Source organism: Crotalus tigris, unplaced genomic scaffold (genome assembly GCF_016545835.1).
Source record: "Crotalus tigris isolate CLP2741 ecotype Arizona unplaced genomic scaffold, ASM1654583v1 scf7180000023902.72407, whole genome shotgun sequence".
Lineage (NCBI taxonomy): Eukaryota > Metazoa > Chordata > Lepidosauria > Squamata > Viperidae > Crotalus > Crotalus tigris.
Window position 1 is genome coordinate 22,608 of NW_024100259.1, and position 23,385 is coordinate 45,992.

At 45.4% G+C, this 23,385-nt stretch overlaps 2 protein-coding genes across 2 annotated transcripts in view; both read left to right on the top strand.

Moving 5' to 3' along the window:
- The window catches only part of LOC120298461 (zinc finger protein 160-like), a 40,305-nt gene that overhangs the window by 4,415 nt on the left and 12,505 nt on the right, over positions 1–23,385 (top strand). The window contains exons 3-6 of the mRNA XM_039322235.1: positions 2,615–2,678; positions 6,128–6,835; positions 6,955–7,086; positions 16,563–17,353. Of these exons, the coding sequence (XP_039178169.1) occupies positions 2,615–2,678; positions 6,128–6,835; positions 6,955–7,086; positions 16,563–17,353 (1,695 nt within the window). The remainder of the gene's footprint in view (positions 1–2,614; positions 2,679–6,127; positions 6,836–6,954; positions 7,087–16,562; positions 17,354–23,385) is intronic.
- Positions 310–7,455, top strand: LOC120298458 (arylacetamide deacetylase-like 4). The gene is made up of 4 exons (XM_039322233.1): positions 310–1,134; positions 1,612–1,828; positions 2,615–2,678; positions 6,128–7,455. Exons 1-4 carry the CDS (start codon positions 952–954, stop codon positions 6,900–6,902), a joined length of 1,239 nt encoding a protein of 412 aa, XP_039178167.1. The 5' UTR covers positions 310–951; the 3' UTR covers positions 6,903–7,455.

Genomic DNA, 23,385 nt, shown 5'->3' on the forward strand with positions numbered 1-23,385 from the left:
GCCACATGAGCGGCCAGCCATTGTGTGTGTGCAGCTTGCGCAAGGGGGCTTGCATGCATGGGCATATACAGGTCAACTTACAATCAAGCTGTGTGTGCCAGCCCGCTACTTGTACAAGTCAAGCTGCATGCATGTAGCCCTGTTTCCCCCTCCCCCCAAGCTGCCCTATACCATTTCAGACAAATAATTGTCCAATCGGGAGGCAAATTGTTCCACTGGTTAATTGTTCTAATTGTCAAGAAGTTTCTCCTTAGTTCTACGTTGCTTCTCTCCTTTGTTAGTTTCCATCCGTTGCTTCTTGTCCTGCCCTCAGGCACTTTGGAGAATAGTTTGACTCCCTCTTATTTGTGGCAGCCCCTGAGATATTGGAACACTGCTATGATGGCTATTTTAGACAATTTTAGTTGAACTGATCTGCCTCTGACCATCAGAAGCAAAAATACCAAATTACAACGCAAATGGCAAAATCCACTCGGCATGAAACCTTGTTGAGGCTGTTGTCATCTCAAAATCCGTGTAAAGTCATTTTTCTGTGTCAGGGAACGTGGTGCCCAGAAGCTCACCCAGATTACAGTGTGCCTCTGAAAGCCATAATTAAGGAATACAGATAAATGAACCTCCTCATTTAATCTGTGGGGTGATCATAAAGTAAACTCAACCGATCTTGGATGATGTAACCCTCAAGAGAAAGACTTTTGAAAGAGATCTGTTTGTTCAGAACTTGTTGGTCCAGTTAAATAGTGAATAAAAAAAATGATCAGTTGACTGATCATACCTGTTGAAATGGTATAAGAGAAGGCATCGTGGTGTACGTGTCACCTATTGTTAAAAGAACTACAGGGCAATATAGAGCTCACGGACCAAGAAGAAAGCAAATTAAGCTTTAAGACAATTTTCTTTGGCCAGATAGGGGAAAAGAAATCCCATCTCTGATCTCAGGACCTTTCCACCATGGAAACGATATTGGGCCAAACCCTGTGGATGTTGGTATTTTACTTTTGCATTTCAATCACGTTGTTATTCCTCGGGTGGATCCTTTACTTTAATATCATCGGCATGCATATCCCGCCAGGAATCAGCCAGGGGAGAAAACTGCGCCTTCTCTATTTGTTTGTAAGAATTCTTTTCGGACTGGTAAGTCTCTGCCTTTGGACTCTAGCTTTGCTTTCAGTTGGTTCGGCTGAATGGCACAGTCCTACACTTGGTGTACCTGAGGATGCACAAGCAAGCTCAGAGAGCACCAAGGACCCCTCCTTTCAACCCTGAGCTCAAAATAGTCTCTTTTGTTAGAACTCGCTCTGGATAGCATCTAAACCAGTGGTTCTCAACGTTTGTGTGACAGCGACCCCCATCACACAAACGTGCCACGCATGCGCAGTGCGCATGCGCGGCGGCACCCCATGCGCTGTGCGGCGGCGCCCCCATGCGCGGTGCGCATGCACGGCGGCGCCCCCTGAGGGGGGGAAATGGCGGATCGCCTTCTTTGGTGACCCCCGTAAAATGGACGATCGACCCCAAATGGGGTCGCGACCCATAGGTTGAGAACCGCTGATCTAAACAGATCCTTTGTGTGTTATTCTTTGGTTTCTTTCTTGTCTTTCCCCTGTGCAGGCCAGGATTCTGGATAAACTTGGCATCTGCCATGAATTTTTCATATGGAGGCTCCTTTGGAATGGAATACATCCCAGGAAACCATCTGACTTGATTGTCAAGGAAATGCTTTTTGACAGAGTGCCGGTGATGGTCTGTTGTCCCAAAAGAGCAAGTCCAGAGAACAGACGAGGACTTGTCTGGATCCATGGAGGAGCAGGCTTGTTTGGAAGCCCCCGTAGGTTTTCCAAATAATTGTTTGATTGATATGAAAGAAGGACGGACAAATGTTTGGCTTAAGGCAGTGATGGCAAACCTATGGCACGTGTGCCAGAGGTGGCACTTAGCGCCCTCTCTGTGGGCACACTTGCCGCCATAGTCAGCTTGCACAGGTCCATTAGGCCCCCGCTGGCACCCAGAGCGGCAACCCCACCCAGCACAAAGGAGGTGAAGCAGCTGGCTAGCAAGCTCAAGGAGAGGTGGTAGAGCACGCCCCCATGCGTCGCTGGCCTGTGTGCGGGGGCTGATGGTATCAGGCAGCAGCCGCCCCTGTCTCGCCTTGCCCTGCAGCAATGGCACCCCTGCCCTACCCCTGCCTCACCCCTCAGGACGAACCTCCTGCCAACGCCACATCCACCAGAGACCCCCTGGATCTCCCCCAATTCTGCCAGCCCCCACAGGCATCCCCCCACAAGCAACATCAAAATGGCCACACCCACCCCAGCCATGCCCACTCAATCTGCCATGACCACAGCAGCCACACCCACCCAGTGGGCTACGCCTACCCCCAATGCGGCCTTGGCACTTTGCGATGAATAAGTCGGTTTTGGATTGTGGTTTGGGCACTCGGTCTCTAAAAGGTTCGCCATCCCTGGCCTAAGGGGTACCCTGATTCTTCTGCAGCACGCCAAGGACCAAAGGGGAAAAATGCATGTGCTCAGATAAAAACATACAAGTTAGGGGTGGGAGAAATGGGACATTCTCATCTGAACATCAATTCAAACAATTCTTTGTGATATTTCAGGATCCCACGAAAGGCTGTGCCACTTCATTGCCCGGCAAAGTGACACTGTGATCGCATGCATCGGGTAAGTGAGCTCAAGCTGACTTGTGTCACAGAAGGCACAAAAGCCAACTGCCATAACCTCTCTCTCTCTCTAGACCAGAGGTTCTCAAAGGGGTCGCCTAAGACCATCGGAAAACACATATTTCCGATGGTCATAGGAACCTAGACACCGCTCCTCTATCCATCTCCGCACAGCTTCGAACTGGGGGCCGTTGCAGTGCCAGATTCGTTTCTGTCGAGCATCTCCTAAGGGAGGCTGCACTGCTTCGCGGCCTTTTCTGTGGAGGAAGCTGAATTAAGCTCTGCCAGTGCTGTCACCCTCTTGGCTCTCTCTCTCTCGCTCTCTCTCTCGCTCTCTCTCCCCGTCTGGGCGCTTTTCCAACCAGGCTGGGCGAAGTCTAGTCCTAGACTTAGAACAGTTCATTTAGTGACTGTCCAAAATTACAATATTTAAGAATACAGCCCCAAACCTCTTATGCAAACAGAATGCATCCTGTCAGTTGTAGGACAAATAACATGAGCAAGCATTTTATTTCCTCCCTGGATACAATTCCTGCAGCTGCAGAAAAAGCAGCAAAAATAGAAAAAAAGGAGAGGGAATGTGCATTTCATTAATGGAGAACAAAGCAACTGGGAGTAACTCAGACTTAAGAGGAAAATACTGAAATAGGCTCAAAATAAATAAAAATAAAAATAGTTGAGACTGAGCGAAGCAAACTGCCAGAAAGTGGATTTTACTACAGAAGCCAGACAGAGAAGTGATTCAGCAATGACTTCTGGACTAGCTAGTAAAAATCACCTAAATGCATGGTACAATTTATACTCTTTTTCCTATTTTAAGTTTTGATGAGATTTATAAGAAGTTTGTTCTTCTTAATTTCCTAGCTTGGTTTTTTTCCCTTTCAGCAGGATTGATTAATCCTATGACCCAGGGAAGGAAATAACTTGTTGATGAGGTTTTTGTGTATCTAGGTTAATCTTGTTGTAGGCGCTGGTGTGTCTGGGGTTAATCCTGTTATTGGTTTCTATGTGTATATAGGGCAGTGGTGGCGAACCTATGGCACGGGTGCCAGAGGCGGCACACAGAGCCCTCTCTGTGGGCATGCGTTCTATCGCCCGAGTCCTAGGCCTTCAGCTGGGTTTTATAAAACCTTTTCGCTTTAGGCCTCTGCTGCCATGTGCAAAAAAAAAAAAGGTTCAGTCAATTTCAGCTTCTTGCAGGAAAAAAAAAGATCTTGCAAAGTTGGAATTGCTTGATTGAACTTTTTAGTCCCACCCAGTCTTCCGTTACCACCGCAGCCACACCCAGCCAATGGGCCACACCCACCCGGCACTCAACGATGGATAAGTGGGTTTTGGGTTGCAGTTTGGGCACTCGGTCTCTAAAAGGTTCGCCATCACTGAGATAGGGCAAACCTGTCAGCTTTCTTTTGGTTTGTTCAAGGCTAGTGCTTATCACAGGTGGGGGAGGAAGAGAGAGGAGAGGAGAGGGGAGAGAGAAAGAGAGAGAGAGAGAGGGAGAGAGGGAGGGAAGGAGAGAGAGAGAGAGAGAGAGAGAGACTCTTCTCTGGTACTTTTGTTTTTTGGCTTGACTTTTCTAAGAGAGGGAAATGGATGTTTCTTTTGGAGCAGCCTTTCGTATTTGTAATAGTTGGTTTCTGGGCCTAGGCTTTCTACCTCTTTTCCTATTGTTCCTGCCTGTTTAATATTTCCCAAAGGTATTTCTTTTTCATGGGTATCTAGATGCTAACTTCTAATTATTGATTGAATCAATGATCCATCACAGCCATGGAGCAAGTTTCAGATTAACTCTGGAGTTCAGAGATCTCAAACCAGGAGTGGGGAACCTTGGCTCTTTGATGACTCGTGGACTTCAACTCCCAGAATTCCTGAGCCAGCCTGGCTCAGCTTGGAAACCTCTCCCTTTCCCCTCAGCATGGCTGCCTCAGGAATTCTGGGAGTTGAAGTCCACCAGTCATAAAAGAGCCCAGGTTGCCCTCCCCTGTCTTAAACGGTTGCTCCGCGGGGATTGCATCCCACGAGGGAAGCCGAGCGAGGGATTTCCTTTGGAAACAGGCCTTTGTAAGTCTAATCAGACAGGCTAAAGCTGACAGCTGCTCTTTGCTAAACTCTGCCCTGAGTCCTTCGGGATTGGGCGGCATATAAATATTAAAAATAAATAAATAAATAAATAAACTCCCCCCCCAAAAAAAGAGAAACCAGTGAAGGAGCCAAACTTTTTCCTTCAACCTTCTCCAGAGGAAAGAGGAACGCGACATCCGCCAGGCGTTTTTTCTCCAAAACTGCTGCGGAGTTTTGAAAAACTGCCAGGGCTGCTGCAACCCTACCCAGAACAAAGCGTCCCGTGCAGCCCAGCCTCATCCTGCACAGACACCGCGACACCCGGCCACTTACTTATCCAAGATGAAGTACAGATCGAAGCCCCGTAGCAGGCGGCGCCCCTCTCCTCTTGCTGCCTCCCTCGCCCATCCCAGGGGACCATCAGGGTGTTCAGAAAGGAGGGGAAAAGGCTGTCTGGAGGTGGGTTTTGGTTTTTTTTTTCACATTTCCCTTCTGCTCTGCTTTCTCTCTGGTCCGTTTTCAGGGCACCTCTGCCTTGCGCTTCCAGCGCAGTGCAGCCACTGTCAGCCAGGTGATTGACAATTTCTGGTTCCTGTTGCTTTGCTTTGCCCCAGATTTGAGGAACATGGAAGCCTCCTCCCTCCTCCTGGCCCCCTCCCCGCAAAGGAAAGAGCTGAAATCCAGGGCTGATCTTGGCGCTTCTGCTGAGCCCTGACAGCCCTGCAGCTCCAGCCGTCTCTCGTTCAGGCTTGTGCGGTGCTGCCGCCAGTTCAGCTCATTCCCCTCCCCCCACTACCACTTCTAGGATGGTCCCGTACCACCTGCCACAGGTGGTACGCGTTTCACCAGCTGAAAAGCCCTGTGCTGAAATACTGACAGCAATAAGGAACCAACAAGGATGCCGCGGGTTACTTCAGAGTAGTTTACAGAATTACAGCTAGTCTTTGACTTACAATCACAACTGAGCCCAAACTTTCTGTTGTTTTGTGAGACAGTTGTTAAGTGCCCCATTTTATGTCTTAACATAAAATGCCACAGTTGTTAACTGAATCCCACTGACTTTGCTTGTCAGAAGGTCACAAAATGGGATCACATGAGCCTGAGACACTGCAGCTGTCATAACTATCAGTTGCCAGGCGCCCTAATTTTGATCATGTGACCACAGGGATGCTGCAACGGTCATGTGAAAAACGGTCCTAAGTCACTTTTTTCAGTGATGTTGTAATTTTCAACAGTTATTAAATGAACTGTTGTAAGTCGAGGACTGCTTCTATTGGTTGTTGCATGCTGCCCAGTCTTTTTGGGGTGGGGCAGCTATAATATATTCATCTTCATAATAGGAATGCCAGTGCATTTGAAAGATTGTATTTTGACTGAATGTTGCTTCAGATACCCCTTGGCGCCAGAGCACCCCTATCCAGCTCAACAACTCAGCTGCTACACTGCCCTATCACATTTTCTGAAGAATGCGCAGGACTACGGGGTGGACCCGAAACGGATCGTGCTGGCTGGCGACAGCAGCGGAGGCACACTTGTTGCCAGCACTGCTCAGCAACTTCTGATGACAAAGGACCTGCCACAGCCCCGGGCCCACATACTAATCTATCCTTTCCTACAAGGCCTGGATTTAAATTTACCTTCTTACCAGCAAAACCAGTTTATTCCCCTCTTAGTCAAGAAAGAGGCTGTTCGTCTTGCCACAGTTTATCTGTCGGGAACTGATGCCGGGGTCAATGAAATTATGGCCAATGCTCATGTCCCGCAGGAACTCATGGCAAAGTATCAGAAATGGATCAGTGCGGAACATATTCCGGAGGAATTTAAAGGCCGGGGTTACGTGCCGTTTGTACCTGGTCCGTTTTCAGAAGATCTTTTCCAAAAATACAAAACAGTTTTCGACCCCATATTTTCCCCACTCCTGGCGGAAGATGCCGTCATCCAGCAGTTTCCAGAGACTTTCCTCTTAACCTGCGAATATGACATTTTCCGAGATGATGGCTTGCTCTATAAGAAGAGGCTGGAAGACAATGGTGTCCCTGTCACCTGGCTTCACCTCAAGGACGGATTCCATGGGATCACCTCGCTGATAGATATGGGGTCAATCCAGTTTCCAAGTACGAGGAAGAGTATGAATAGTGTAATCCAATTCCTAGAACGATTCTAGAAATCAAACAGCCTCGTTCCTCTTCCTTGTTCATCTAGCCCTTGCCTTACAGATCTGGATCTGAAGAGGTTATACCCTATAATTTCATTCATCTGTCCTGCTTAACTGACCTGAAGATGGTCCACCAACCCTTTGAAGAGACACATCCTTGCCCTCTCCAGCTCGTTCATAGCCCACCACTCAGGTAGCCTGGTGTCAGGCTGTGCAGGAAACGGTGGTTTTCCCTCTTACCCAAAAAAGAGAATTTCCCATATGACAGTCTAAGTGGCACCGAGGAACCATTGGGAGAGTGGCCAGACGTCTAACTTTTGCGCTCTCCTCCTCCCTATAGTCAGGACAGTGGTCTTTGGAATATCAAACTTGTGGAGAATGTTGAACATGACAGCACAAGGAAACAACAGCCCATCACCAGCCATCAACACCCCAATGAACCAATAGGAAGGCATCACATAATTGCGACTCACAGAATGGCCCAAAGTGCATATAGGTAGTCCTCGACTAACGATAACAATTGAGCCCAAAATTTCTGTTGCTAAGTGAATTTGCCTCATTTTACGGTCTTTCTTGTCAGAGTTGTTAAGTGAATCACTATAGTTGTTAAGTTAGTAACACGGTTGTTAAGTGAATCTGACTTCCCCATTGACAGAAGGCAGCAAAAAGTAATTACATGACCCCAGGACACTGCAACCATCATAAATATGAGTCAGTCGCCAAGTGTCGGAATTTTGATCATATGACTCTGGGGATACTGCAGCGGTCTTAAGTGTGAAAAACGGTTATAATCACTTTTTTCAGTGCCGCTGTAACTTTGAACAGTCACTAAACGAAGTGTTGCAAGTCAAGGACTACCTGTATTCCAGTAAAGAGAGGTTTCCTGAGGATGGGCTCCGGCACGGGTCTGAATGCTCAGAACAGTAAACCTCTGGTCCTGGTGACCGACCCAGATTGGATCTTGCAACGTTATCCTGGGAGATGTATATGTGCCTTCATTTGTCATGGAAAACCCAGTGCAGCTCTTTCAGGAACCATTAGTCCCACAGGCAGACCAAAAAATGAACGAAAAAAGGGAATCAGCCCCCAAAAGCTCTGGAGGCCTATTGTGCTAGCCCCCCTCACCCGTTGGCATAGGTTCTGTTTCCTAACAGGACCTTGCCTTGAACCGTGCCTTCCTTTCCTCTGTCTCTGAAGAGGCATTTCTCTCCAACAAGACTAATGCAGTAAGATCTTAAGGGACCTCTCCTTGTTGACGCTTCCATCTCAACTCTTCCTGTATCCGCTTTCCTTGCTCCACCTTTGCTTTAGCTGCAGGTGGTCCCCGGTTGCTGAGCTTCTAGAATAGTGACAACTGACTTCATGTAAACCTTTTGAGCTTCAGTAAAGACTCAAGAAACAAATCCCAGTCTGTTTCATTTCTATTTCATTTCAGATTCATTTTTGCCCACTGCAAAGGGCAAGGAGAGAAAAGGGGAAGATGGCGCAGAGGTGTTGTAAAGGCATGGCTATGTTGACAGAATGGGGCGTGTGGGTCCGTGTCTGTGTGTGTGTTGGAAGGGCACGAACTAGCAAGTCCCTTCGGTGGGCCGAAGACTGCCAGCCCCTCATGAAACAGTGTGTGTGTGTGTGTGTGTGTGTGTGTGTCCCTCTCCTCAGCTCTTCTGCGATCAGGGACTGCAGGGAAAAATGTTAGGGAATTGGACAGCTGGTGTCCAAATGGAGGCAGAGATGCTGACACAAAACATATAGTTTTATATTAATAAACATATTAATAGTAAATAAGATAATCAGGCAAACAGCAGCATATCAGGTAAATCAACGTATTATGAGGTAAATTATAGAGGGCACTCAGAGGAAAAAAGGCGGGAAACAAAGAACCTCCCCCTTTTCACTCAAGGTAACCAATCAAAGCTTAGATTGCCTCATACAGTAGCCAGCCCTCTTCAACCAATCAGCTATAACTGTGTGTTCTGATTCATTGTCCAACCCTTCACTGCTCCTGCTATTAAATTAAATATCTTAAAAAAGAAGAGAAAAATGTGGAGAGGAAAGATGAACCAAGCCCCAGATTCGTCCTCAACCTGAATTAGGCAAAACAGCAACTGCCTCATCGGACAAGCCAGAATGGGTCTGTGAAAACCCAGGTAGTCCTCGACTTACAAATGCAATTGAGCCCAAAATTTCTGTTGCTCAGTTAGACAGTTGTTAAGTGAATTTTGCCCCATTTTACAACCTCTCTTGCTGTGTTTGTTAAATGAATCACTGCAGTTGTTAAGTTAGTAACACCGTTGTGAATCTAGTTTCCTCATTGACTTTGCTTGTCAGAAGTTCACAAGAGGTAATCACATGATTCCGGCACACTGCAACTGTCATAAATATGAACCATCCAAAGAAATATCTTGTCTAGTTTAATGAAGAGAAGGACTAGGTGTCACATGATAGCAGTGTTCCAATATTTCAGGGGTTTCCAGAGAGATGAGGGAGTCAGTCTATTCTCCAAAGCACCAGAAGGCTGGACAAGAAACCATGGATGGAAACTAATCAAGGAGAGAAGCAACCTGGAACTAAGGAGAAACTTCCTGACAGTTAGAACAATTAATCAGTGGAACAACCTGCCTCCAGAAGCTGTGAATGCTCCAACACTGGAAGTTTTTAAGAAGAGACTGGACAGCCATTTATCTGAAATGGTATAAGGCAAAGGTCCCCAATCTTTTGGGCACCAGGGACTGGTTCCGTGGAGAGAGGTTTTTCCACAGACTGGAGGGTGTGTGGTTTTGTGTGCTGCCTGCATCCCATGGATGGGCCGTTGCTTGTTTGTGCGGCCCATTTGCTGGCATGCTGCAGCCTGGTACTGGTCCACAGACCGGGGGTTGGGGACCCCATGTATAGGTTTGCTGCCTGAGCAGAGGGTTGGACTAGAAGACCTCCAAGGTCCCTTCCAACATTATCATTATCATCATCATCATCCAAATTTTGATCACATGACCGCGGGGATGACGTTGTAACTTCAAACAGTCACTGAATGAACTGTTGTAGCTTGAGGACTACCTGCACTTGACTTTGCAGAAGAGTTTCCTTTAAGCCAAGCAGCCTTTCTCTCCTGGAATTCCCTAAAGTTGTTTTTAAGAGGGACAACAGGATGGCACCAGGAGGAGGAGACTTTGCCCCATGGTGGGGGGAAAGGGCCACTCCCAAAGGTTTCATGTAGAGCAAGGGTGTCAAACTCAATTTCATTGAGGGCCTCATCAGCATTATGGTTGCCCTCAAAGGGCCAGTTGCTGACTCCTTCTCTCCCTCAGGCTTCCTCCACAGAAGCCTCACTTATGCCATCCCCTTCTCTCCTTCAGGCTTGTCCCACCGACATCTCTCCTCCCTATTGCCTTCTCTGCTCTCTCACTCCTCCTTTCTACCCAAACCCCTCCTTTTTATATTCTCCTCTCCCCCATGCGTTCACTCACTGCCTGGCTGGCTTTTTCACACAGCACTCATTGACTGGAGCTGCATGTGCTGATTCTGGGGTCCCTGCCAAGCCACGGCAGCCTCACAGCTCCAGCTGACTCTTCCCCTGAAGACTGCGTGCAGCTGCCAGCCACCCCGAGGCAGTTGGAAGCCCCAATCAGCTGGAGCCACACGGGCCGATCCCAGGGCTTCAGCAGAGCCCCAGCAACACTGCAGCTCCAGCTGATTCTCCCCCGGGCCTCTCTGGTGCTGCTGCAGCTTCAGCTCACCCCCCTCCCACTACATACTCTATTCAGACTGTGAGTTAAAAACGCCTTCTTTAAATCAAGTCAGATAGATAACTCAGTAGAAATGGTTTCATAACAAAAAGAAATATATTTTGATCAGAAAGATTACAAAGATTACTTGCATTCATGCTGTGTTGTTACTTCTGGAAATTACATCTTTTGTTGATTCCTACAGGTAAAAGGATGATGCTCTCTTCCATACCATCTTTATAACTGCGCAGGCTCATTGGGTGACATCTGATAGCCCATGCTTCTTTCAGACAAAGACATTCCAATCTGACTTGTGTCCAGGAAGTCTCCCAATGCCCTTTAGAAACTCCTTCCACTGACATACTGATACATGCTCTCTAGTTAGGGTTACATAGAGCTATACGAGGTTACATAGATCTATATGGTTCAGAATACTCCCGGCTTGGAAATTTATATTTCCACTACTAACTAGCTGAAATAGCAAAAAACATAGCATTAAGGCAGTGGTAGTCAACCTGGTCCCTACTTCCCACTAGTGGGCATTCCAGCTTTCCTGGTGGGCGGTAGGGGTTCAATCGAGCCGTTTAAATTTTCGGAACCATCGAGCCCTCCGATCGGCTCACAGAGCTTTCCAGAAGGCGCGGGGTGTTAGCCTCAGCTGTGGAATCCCGCACGGAGCTCTCGGAGGCCAGAGAGCCTCGCCGAGGCGCGCCGTTGTTGCGAGGCTCCAGTCGACTTCCTCGACGATCCGTATCACAACAGAGGCTGCGCAACAAGATAAAACCGCAAGTGCCTCATTTTTGGCTCCGGGGGGTGGAAATTAAAGGCACAACAAACAACAAGCTTCCCCTCAGGGCCCCTCAAGGCTGGGAAGGCCTGGCCAAAATACAAGCGGCTGCTAATTTTGGCGCGGCTGCCATTTTGAGAGCCACACAGAGCCCTCAGTCATAGAGGTTTCAGGCATCTCTGACAAGAACCAGGCTCTCTCTTCATCCTACTGTGACAGGCACTGATCGGGGCAAACCAAACTCCACTGAGCATTCCCTCAAGACCAAGGTAGAGGCCATGTCTCAAAAAAAGAAATACGCTTGTGGCTATTTGCCAGTGTATCTGAAGATGGGTTTCATAGAATCTGTTGTAAATAAACAACACCCAATGTATTTATGTGTCATAAAACATTATCCAATGAGGCAATGAAGCCAAGTCGATTGCGAGAACATCTTTCTACAAAGCATCCAAATGATAAGGACAAGCCCATTGAATATTTTCAGGAAATATATAAAAATTTCAAAATCGTTCAACAATCGTTGCATCATTTAAGAAACACTCTGCAGCGAACGAAGATGGATTAATTTGCGCTTATTGCATTTCACAATTAATTGCAAAAAGTGGTAAAAGCTATAATATTGGAGAAACAGTAATAATACCCTCTACAAAAGAATTTATTTCAACAGTAATGCATCAGGATATACCTGAAAATTTAAAAACGTTGCCCCTAAGCGATAGCACAGTAAAGCGACGAATTGATGAAATGGCAGTTAATGTTGAAAAAAACCTGATAAGTATTCTCCAAAATATTTCATTTTCTATGCAATTGGACGAGTCTACCACTGCAGATAATAATGCTTAATTGATGACATATGTATGTTATTTTGATGAAAACAATACATAACAAGAAGAAATGCTATTCGCAATAAATCTCATTACAGATACAAGAGGATTATCTATATTTAATACTGTGAAATCATACTTTACAAAAAATAATATTCCTTTGAATAATATTGTTGCACGTGCTACTGATGGAGCACCATCAATGGTAGGTTGTTATCGTGGATTTGTTGCTTATTTGAAGGAAGAAGTGCCAAATGTTTTATGTATTCATTGTGTGGTGCACAGACAACATCTTGTAGGAAAACATCTAAGTACAACTCTCCATTCATCATTAACTATAATAATTCGAGCCATAAACAAGATCAAATCCAAACCAAAAAATGATAGAATGTTTCGACAACTTTGCCAGGACAATAATGAAGATTTTATTACGTTACTTTTGCACACAGAAGTTCGGTGGCTGTCAAAGGGTACATCCTTAGCATTATATGATAGTGTCATACAATTTTTGGAAAGTAATAATGAGACCAATCTGTGTCAACAGTTAAAAACAGTAAAGAATGATGCCTCTTATTTGGCAGATATTTTCAAGAGGTTTCATGATGTCAATTTGCAGCTTCAAGGAGCTAATAAGACTCTTATAGGTTGCCAAAGTATTGTGTCATTATTTATTGACAAACTTGAACTACTTCGTTATAATCTATTGAAGAGAAAATTTCATCAGTTTCCTGAATTATCATCTATAAAAGATGATGTAACTCCAGAGGATATTGACAGAGTCAGTAGCCACCTCAACGAACTTAAATTGGACATGGAAAAACGATTTGAAGATATTTTGAAATTGAAGGTGTATGACTGGATGAAAAATCCTTTTACCGCAAATATTGAAGAGGCTGATATAACTTGCCAAGAAGAACTGTTAGAAATTAGATATGATGAAGAAAGTAAACATAAATTCGATAGTGGTGGATATGAAAACCTATGGCAAAGTAAAAAAATGCCTGCCTTATATCCAAATATGTGGAAAATGATATTCAGTTTATTGATACCTTTCCCCTGCCTCCTATCTTGTAGAATCAGGCTTTAGTGCTGTTAATCATATTATGACCAAAGAAAGAAACCGCCTGAATATTTCCGAAAGAGGAAACCTTCGTTTGTTCTTTACAAAAATTGTGCCAGATATCCAGTATTTAGTTTCGCAGCATCAGCCTCAGGGATCTCATTACTAATTTAATTAATTAAATGTAATTTCATCAGAGTTCCTGTTTCTATAGTGGGGCAAAAAGGTATTTAGTCAGCCACCAATTGTGCAAGTTCTCCCACTTAAAAAGATGAGAGAGGCCTGTAATTGTCATCATAGGTAGACCTCAACTATGAGAGACAAAATGAGAAAACAAATCCAGACAATCACATTGTCTGATTTGGAAAGAATTTATTTGCAAATTATGGTGGAAAATAAGTATGTGGTCACCTACAAACAAGCAAGATTTCTGGCTCTCACAGACCTGTAACTTCTTCTTTAAGAGGCTCCTCTGTCCTCCACTCATTACCTGTATTAATGGCACCTGTTTGAACTTGTTATCAGTATAAAAGACACCTGTCCACAACCTCAAACAGTCACACTCCAAACTCCACTATGGTGAAGACCAAAGAGCTGTCGAAGGACACCAGAAACAAAATTGTAGACCTGCACCAGGCTGGGAAGACTGAATCTGCAATAGGCAAGCAGCTTGGTGTGAAGAAATCAACTGTGGGAGCAATAATTAGAAAATGGAAGACATACAAGACCACTGATAATCTCCCTCGATCTGGGGCTTCACACAAGATCTCACCCCGTGGGGTCAACATGATCACAAGAACGGTGAGCAAAAATCCCAGAACCACACGGGGGGGGCCTAGTGAATGACCTGCAAGAGAGCTGCGACCAACGTAACAAAGACAACCATCAGTAACACACTACGCCGCCAGGGACTCAGATCCTGCAGTGCCAGATGTGTTCCCCTGCTTAAGCCAGTACATGTCCGGGCCCATCTGAAATTTGCTAGAGAGCATTTGGATGATCCAGAAGAGGATTGGGAGAATGTCATATGGTCAGATGAAACCAAAGTAGAACTGTTTGGTAGAAACACAACTCGTCGTGTTTGGTAAGTAATTATTATTACTATTTTTTATTAATTTTTTTTTAAATTTTACAATAAAAACCTCCTTCCCCAATCCCTCCCAACCCACCCCAAAACCCTCCCCCGTTCTTCCCAGAGCTGAATACAGGCTTAACTAGATCTTAAAAGAAAAAAAGTTTTAAACCCAAATAAACCTTAAGCAAATATAATTACACACAATAAACAAATTGTAAAATACTTTAACTCCATTATATATAAGAAACAAAAAGAGGAAAAACAAAAAAGAAAATAAAAAGAAATTAAAAAAAATAAAAAATTAAAGAATAATAACAATTACACTTCTAAATAATATCTTAAACTTATATAAATTATTCAAAAGCTAGATAATATTTTCTTATATCATACTTATATTGTATAAAATTTATCCATCTTTTCCACACCGAAAGATACTTCTCTTGCGATTGATCTTTCAAGAAAGCCGAAATTTTTGCCATTTCCGCTAAGTAGGAAACTTTAAAAAACCATTCTTGCAAAGTAGGCAAAAATTCCTTCTTCCAATATTGCCCTATTAACAACCTAGCCGCAGTAATTAAATTTAACATTAAAATAATCTCTTTATCATCACAATCAGAAACAATACCCAACAAAAACAATTGTGGAGTAAATTTTATCCTTCTTTTAAAAATTCTTTGAATATTCCACCATATCTTAATCCAAAAAGCTTTAATACTTTTACATGACCACCAAATATGATAAGCAACCACATCTCCAACATTTAGGCTGCAGGTTTGGATACATACGAGACATTTTTTGTGGATCAAGGTGCCATCTATAAAACATTTTATAAAAGTTTTCCCGTAAGTTTTGGGCTTGCGTGAATTTAACATTCCTCACCCAAATAATCTCCCAAGTATCTAATAAAATTGGTTCATCAAAATTTTGTGCCCACTTAACCATACAATCTTTAACTAGCTCTGCTTCTGAGTCCAGTTCCACCAAGACACCATCAATTCTTTTAATATGGGTTTGACTTTGATCTCTAATTTGTTTTAACAAAGTCTCATCCTCTCTAAGCAAGCCCACCTTATAATCTATCTTCCACCTTTCCAATAATTGTCTATACTGAAACCATGAATAAATAATATTTTCTTGTACTAATTCATCCATAGATTTTAATTGCCAATTTTTACCATCCCACTTAAGTAATTGTGTATAAGAAGTAATATCCATCTTAACTCCTCTCCTTATTCCTTCTATTGCATGCCATGGAATAGCCCATAATGGAATTCTTGAATCACTTCTATAGTATTTCTTCCAAACCCAAAGTAAAGAAATTCTTAAGATATGAGATCTAAAGACCCTATCAACCTTTTTATTATAAATTAAATAGGCATGCCATCCAAAAAGTAAATCCCATCCCTCCAACCCTGTACTCAGCTCTGGGAAGTGGGGGAGGGAGAGGGGGGGTTCGGGTGGGTGGGCTTTGGGGTGTATACTGTAATTTTTATAAAACTTTTCAATAAAAAAAAGAAAAGGTTTCATGTTCTCACAGTCTTTAGCGGAATTGTAGAAATTTCATTTCTCCATCTAATCCAGTTCTTTCTCTTGTCGTCTGCTGTCTCCTGGTTTTGCCACGCCCACCTTCCAGAAGCCCCAAAGGTGATTTTTCAAGAGGCAGCTGGACTTTCACAACAAAGTCCAGTTGCCTCTTGAAAAAGCACCTTTGGGACAACCGTGACCTGGATGACTGAAAACCTCCATGGACATCCATTATCCAGAACTTTTTTCCCTCATTATTGTTATTTAATGGGGAACCCCAAATATTCTCAGAGAGTCTACTTCTAAATAGTTTGGTGTGAGCTCTAACCATCTCCCAATCTTAATTCCAACAGGATCTGAATGGAAAAGTGTAACAGAGGGGCAACTATGTGGGAATTTCTCTGAAGAAACTGAGCAGGAACCCTTTGAAGAGAAAGTCTGGAACCGAATTCAACCCTCACACCAAGAAGGAAGCCAACAAGAAGAATGGATCGATAAACCCCTTCCTTGTTCCGTTGGAGAGTTCCATCAAATCTCACTGCAGCAAAAAAAAAAAAAAAACCAGGAAGGAGAGGAAAGAAATGGATGTCTCAGTGATCCCTGGGAAATATCTGCCGAGATTGAATCCCAGAAAAGTATTTTGGGGAAGAACACCAGAGACAGGGAAATACTTTATAAAGAAGAGAGTTCATATGCATTTCTGGAAAACCAAGAGAAGTTTCTAGTTCCTTTATTCCTCCATCGTATCAGGCTGTCCATGCTGATGGACAACATCAACCCTCCGATTTCAGCAAAAGCTTTCATGGTCCATCCAACCTGCTGACACCGCCGAGAATCCCTAAAGTGGAGAAGTTGTATAAATGCTTGGAATGCGGGAAGTCCTTCAGTCGCAGCGCCCATCTGATGTCCCACCAGATCATCCACACCGGAGAAAAGCCGTATACGTGTTTAGAGTGTGGGAAGAGCTTCGTTCAGAGCGCCCACCTCACCTCCCATCAAATTATCCACACAGGGGAGAAGCCGTACCAGTGCTCGGAATGCGGGAAAAGTTTCAACAAGAGCACCAACTTCGTGAGGCATCAGAAGATCCACAAAGGAGAGAAGCCGCATCAGTGCGCCGATTGCAACAAGACTTTTTCTGACAAACCGAGTCTCATTCAGCACCAAAGGGTTCACACGGGGGAGAGGCCATACAAATGTTACGAGTGTGGGAAGAGTTTCAGTCATAGGGGCAGCCTCAATGCGCATCAGCGGATGCACACGGGGGAGAAGCCGTACGGCTGCAAGGACTGTGGGAAGAGCTTTCGGGATCAGTCCAGCCTTATTAGACATAAGAGAACCCACACCGGGGAGAAACCCTACACCTGCTCCGAGTGTGGGAAAAGCTTCAGCCAGAGCACAAACCTGACTTTGCATCAAAGGGTGCACACCGACGGGAAGCTTCCAGAAGAGTCTCCCCAAATACTTAACACAGGGATGGCCATGTTAGTCTTTCCACCAAATCCTGCAAATGATTTAGTGGCACTTGAAAGCTAACATTTAGTGGTACTTGGCTCAATAGTACTAACTGTGAGAGGGATTGTCCTGGTGGACAATCATTTAAATATGAGCCAGCAGTGTGCTGCAGCCGCCAACCAAGCCAACACAATTCTAGGCTGCCTTAATAGAGGGATAGAATCAATATCATGTGAAGTGTTAATAAGGGTTTACAATGCCTTGGTAAGACCACACTTGGAATACTGCATCCAGTTTTGGTTGCCACGGTACAAAAAAGACGTTGAGATTCTAGAAAGAGTGCAGAGAAGAGCAACAAAGATGATTAGGGGACTGGAGGTTAAAACATATGAAGAACAGTTGCAGGAATTGGGTATGTCTAGTTTAATGAAAATAAGGACTAGGGGTGACATGATAGCAGTGTGTCAACAGCCAGCTCGAGAATCCAAATAAAGCTCCAGCTTCATTCTGTTTCCAAAAATCTTACTGTTTATTAAGTTGATTGATTTTGCTGAAACAAAACTAACTCTGAGGTTCTAACACCAATTCATAGACTTAAACAATAATTTTCCCAGCCAAACCCCCAATGTCTTACGTAGTCCGTATAAACAAGTTGTGTTTGTTATGGGAACTGTCTGCTTCAAATCCACACCTGTTCTGGTGTCCTTGAAAAGGTTTCAGGTTCTCACAGTCTTCAGCGGAATTGTACAAATTTCATTTTCCCATCTAATCCACTGGAAAGTAAGACTCCCTCCCCCCTTACTCTAAAGGCAAGTTGAAATGCAGAGGAACATAGCTGTCAAAGTTTCATCCTTGAGACAGTGTTCCATTATTTGAGGGGCTGCCACAAAGAAGAGGGGGTAAACCTATTTTCCAAAGCACCAGAAGGCAGGACAAGAAGCAATGGATAGAAACTAACAAGCAGAGAAGCAACCTAGAACTAAGGAGAAATTTCCTGAAAGTCAGAACAAATTAATCAATGGAATAGCTTGCTTCCAGAAGTTTAATGGGAGTGCTCCATCACTGGAGGTTTTCAAGAAGAGATTGGACAACCATTTGTCAGGAATGTTATAGGGCCCCTTGTTTCTATAGAGGGTTGGACTAGAAGACCTCCAAGATCTCTTCCGTTATTGTCTTCTGTAAATCCATGTGGCCAGCTTGCACTCCTGCAGGCAATGCTTTCACTGACTTTGCTGGGGCCCTGTCACCACTGTTGTGACTGCTCTTCTCTGCCTGCTGATTTGAAGAATGCCGAGATTGGACTCTCCAGTTCTCTCCCACAGGCCATCTTGCAACAGGTGTGGCAACCAGAGAAGACACAAGAGAATGCCAGAGTAGCTTCCAAAGGTGGGGGGGGCAAGGAAACCATGATCCTCCCCAGGGCACAGCTCAGCCCCCTCCCCGAGGGCCACCATCAGCATTCCCAGCTCTTTTTTTCTTCCCTTCCTTCTTCCCCAATCACCTTTCCACTTTATGAATTTCTATTTGCGTATATAGGTATTCCCCGACTTACAGCAGTTTGCTTAGTGACCGTTCAAAGTTACAACAGCACTGAAAAAAGTAACTTACGTCTGATTTACACCCCCTGTCATGGTTCCGACAGATGACACTCTTCAAAAGAACTTTGAGGCATTGTTTACCTTAAAGGATCTTTTATTCGAGTAGCATAATACCGGCACTTACATAATCGAAGCCAAAAACTGAATTCCCCCCCCCCCGGCACATAGTATCAAAGCACAATTCCCTCCCTCCTCCAATTAACAGTCATAAATCACATTCCCCAATTAGCTTGAAGTGTGGGGTTCTTCTCCAGCTCTCCAGCCTGCCAATTCTTTATCAGCTCTGGCTCAATAACCTTGATTCTCACGCTACGTTTTAGTGTTGTTATGTCTAGCTGGACTCTGGAATCTGAAACAAAAAAAGCATTGTTGGTAAAACTTTCTGTCAGACCCAGCGCACCACCCACCCTCCAGTAGCCCCGTTACCGGCTCACACAATGGCAACATTGGAGAGGCCCCAACAGCTGATCCGGTGGGTCCGCGTTTCGCGCCGCCATTGCAACCACGGAGATGGGCAACCGGGATTCCTAGAGTGGCAGCTCCGTGTTTCGCACTGCTATTGCAACCACCGAGATGGGAAACCGGGATTCCTAGAGCGGCAGCTGATGAGCCCATGTGACTAGCTAGGATGGCTAGTAATTGATATACTTAGATGGCTAGTAACAACAGCACAGACGAAACGCGGTGAACGGAGGGGAGGCTTCTTCGTACTTATGTTTTTTGGACTTCCAAGTGTCGCTGGGTCTGTCATTAGTGGACGTTGGAGCAGAGGACTGGACGGTAAAGCAGAGTGTTGCCGGCTTTGTTCATTTCACTTCTATGTGTGGGGCGTGGACTGGGGCAGGAGAGCACAGCATTGTTAATTAAGTTATTGGTGGGGTGTGGGTTATCAACTGGGGTTGGGCTAGGCGAGGGTGGAGTATGGTCATGGGTGGTAATTGGGGTGTGTGCTCTGGGCGTGGTAGGTGGCTGTATTTAAGGCACTGGAAGGAGGTTACTTCCAGTGCTAACTTAATGTCAACACAGTGCATTAAACTTGTTGATTGTTCAATGTTCCTGTTTCTTGGCTTTTGTGAAGCACTACCAGGACGTTCTTGCAGTAAGTTAGATGGGCCTTATCCACCTGGCGCCATTTACTGGAGTGGGCACAACATCTCTTTGAAGTGTGGACAGACCACCAGAATCTAGCAGTTCTACAAACGCCTGGGCGGTTGTCTCCTAAACACGTGCGTTGGGTGCAATATTTCCAACGTTTCCGATTCCAACTTAAAGTCGTTCCAGGGGGGAGAAATTTCCTAGCGGATGCCCTCTCTCGCCTACCGCAATATGATAGTACGAGGGAGGAGGTGGTCCAGGCCATTATGCCCCCTTATAGCGTCGGAGATCTGCATGTAGATTCCTGCTCGAAAATGACATTGTTTGAGGATGAGGTGAGAACAGCTTTATTACAAGATCCTTGGTTGTTGAATAATCCCGGGTTACTTACAAACCGGAATGGTTTAGCATGGTATGGCAATAGACTATATATTCCCCAGGGATTACGAGATTGCGTTTATCACCGTTGTCATGATGCTAAATTAGCCGGCCATTTCGGTTTCCTGAAGACGTTACACCTAGCCAGACGTCAATTTTGGTGGCCTGGAATGAGAAGAGACATTGAAACTTATGTGAAGGGCTGTCACATCTGTGCACAATCAAAGGTAGTACCCAAAAAACCAGTGGGACTGTTACAACCAGTATCTGATCCAAATCAGCCATGGCAGGACATTGGAATGGATTTTATAGTTGACTTACCGGAGGTACAGGGTTATACCATTATATGGACAGTGGTTGACTTGTTTTCAAAACAAGCCCATTTCATACCCTGTAAGGGATTGCCGTTGGCAAGAAGACTGGCCAGAATGTTTTTAACACATATTTATCGTTTGCATGGGGCACCTCGTCAAATTATTTCGGACCGTGGCATACAATTTACGGCTCAATTCTGGCGTCAGTTCCTTCGATTCATTGGTACTGCTCAAGGTCTCAGCTCTGCGTATCATCCCAGTACCAACGGGGCAGTGGAGTGGGCCAATGCTGCTGTCGAGCGATATCTGAGGAGCTACGTATCCTATCAACAGTCGAATTGGGTGGAATTGGTGCCATTAGCGGAAGTCGCATATAATAACGCAGTACATAAGAGCACCGGCCTCACACCATTTCAGGTGGTGTATGGACGCGACTTTGTCCCGATGCCAGAGTGTGGGTCCCAGGAATCCCAGCCTCGTCACCCCAATGAATGGTTTAACCACGTAGGTGAGGTATGGGGTACAGTGAAAAAGGCCCTGATAAAAGCAGAACAAGCAACTAAACACCAGGCGGATAAAACTCGTAGCTTACAGGTTCAGTTTTGGGTGGGGGATCTAGTGTATTTATCGACTAAATATATAAAGTTGCAGGTGCCGTGCAAAAAACTAGCACCAAAGTACATCGGACCCTTCCGCATAGTCCAGATTATTAATCCGGTGACGGTGAAGCTTCATTTACCGAGTTTGCATGATAAGGTGCATCCAGTCTTTCACGTAAGCTTGTTGAAACCTGTAAGGGAGAAACCCCAAGAACAAACCCCAGGGCCCATCACCCCAGGGCGGTATGAAGTACAAGATATCCTGGATTCGCAGGTGAAGGGGGGTAAACTTTATTATCTAATCTTATGGAAGGGATATCCCCTGTCCGATGCCTCCTGGGTGTGGAAGGGGGATGTCTTTGCTCCCGACCTGATTCGTAGATACCATAGGAAATTTCCACGCAAACCTGGGGAGGGGCCGAATAACTCTTCATGTGCATGACAAAAGGCCTTACTCATCTTAGTATGCTTTCTTCCAGGGGGACATGTGGTGAGGGGGGCCGAATATCAGACCCAGCGCACCACCCACCCTCCAGTGGCCCCGTTACCGGCTCACACAATGGCAACATTGGAGAGGCCCCAACAGCTGATCCGGCGGGTCCGCGTTTCGCGCCGCCATTGCAACCACCGAGATGGGCAACCGGGATTCCTAGAGCAGCAGCTCCGTGTTTCGCACTGCTATTGCAACCACCGAGATGGGAAACCGGGATTCCTAGAGCGGCAGCTGATGAGCCCATGTGACCAGCTAGGATGGCTAGTAATTGATATACTTAGATGACTAGTAACAACAGCACGGACGAAACGTGGCGAACGGAGGGGAGGCTGCATCGTACTTATGTTTATTGGACTTCCAAGTGTCGCTGGGTCTGTCATTAGTGGACGTTGGAGCAGAGGACTGGACGGTAAAGCAGAGTGTTTCCGGCTTTGTTCATTTCACTTCTATGTGTGGGGCGTGGACTGGGGCAGGAGAGCGCAGCATTGTTAATTAGGTTATTGGTGGGGTGTGGGTTATCAACTGGGGTTGGGCTAGGCGAGGGTGGAGTATGGTCACGGGTGGTAATTGGGGGGTGCGCTCTGGGCGTGGTAGGTGGCTGTATTTAAGGCACTGGAAGCAGGTTCACTGGAAGTTAGCTTCCAGTGCTAACTTTATGTCAACACAGTGCATTAAACTTGTTGACTGTTCAACATTCCTGTTTCTTGGCTTTTGTGAAGCACTACCAGGACGTTCTTACACTTTCATCTTAATTACAGAGATTCTACCTGTTGTGTCCTGAGCCTGCTGAAGCATTCAGCAGGCTCAGCAATGTTGCAAATGGTCCCGGGCAGACCAAAAGCTGCCTGGGACCAGACTGGCTGTCGCCAGCCTTGCACGCATGCGCAAGGCACGAAAACAGCCAGCTTCCTATTGGCTGACACTGTCTGGGTTCAGGACTCTATAAATGGCCTGCGTGCCATTTTGCTGTTGCTGGTTGTAAGAAGAGATCAATAAAGAAGCTTGTTTGTTCACCATGTGTCTTTGCTTAATACCTCAACCTTGCAAACATAAAACAAACCGATAGTGATTGTTGCAATTTCCCCATCTACAAATGTCCCATTATTAAGGAAGGGCAAAGAACTGCATTTCAGGGCTCTGGATTGGAAGGGACCTTGGAGGTCTTCTAGTCCAACCCCCTGCTCAGGCAGGAAACCCTATATTGGGGTCCCCAGTCCCTGGACTGTGGCCTACTATTGGGCTGTGGCCTATTCGCAACCGAGCCACGTGAGCAGCCAGCCATTGTGTGTGTGCAGCTTGCGCAAGTGGGCTTGCATGCATGGGCATATACAGGTCAACTTACAATCAAGCTGTATGTGCCAGCCCGCTACTTGTACAAGTCAAGCTGCATGCATGTAGCCCTGTTTTCCCCTCCCCCCAAGCTTCCCTATACCATTTCAGACAAATAATTGTCCAATCGGGAGGCAGATTGTTCCACTGGTTAATTGTTCTAATTGTCAAGAAGTTTCTCCTTAGTTGTAGGTTGCTTCTCTCCTTGGTTAGTTTCCATCCGTTGCTTCTTGTCCTGCCCT

Excerpts from the sequence above, each read along its gene's own strand:
- LOC120298458 (XM_039322233.1), top strand. The coding sequence starts at position 952 with ATGGAAACGATATTGGGCCAAACCCTGTGGATGTTGGTATTTTACTTT. Across the intron at positions 1,829-2,614 it reads AGGCTTGTTTGGAAGCCCCC|GATCCCACGAAAGGCTGTGC; the intron begins GTAGGTTTTCCA and ends GTGATATTTCAG. Across the intron at positions 2,679-6,127 it reads ACTGTGATCGCATGCATCGG|ATACCCCTTGGCGCCAGAGC; the intron begins GTAAGTGAGCTC and ends ATGTTGCTTCAG.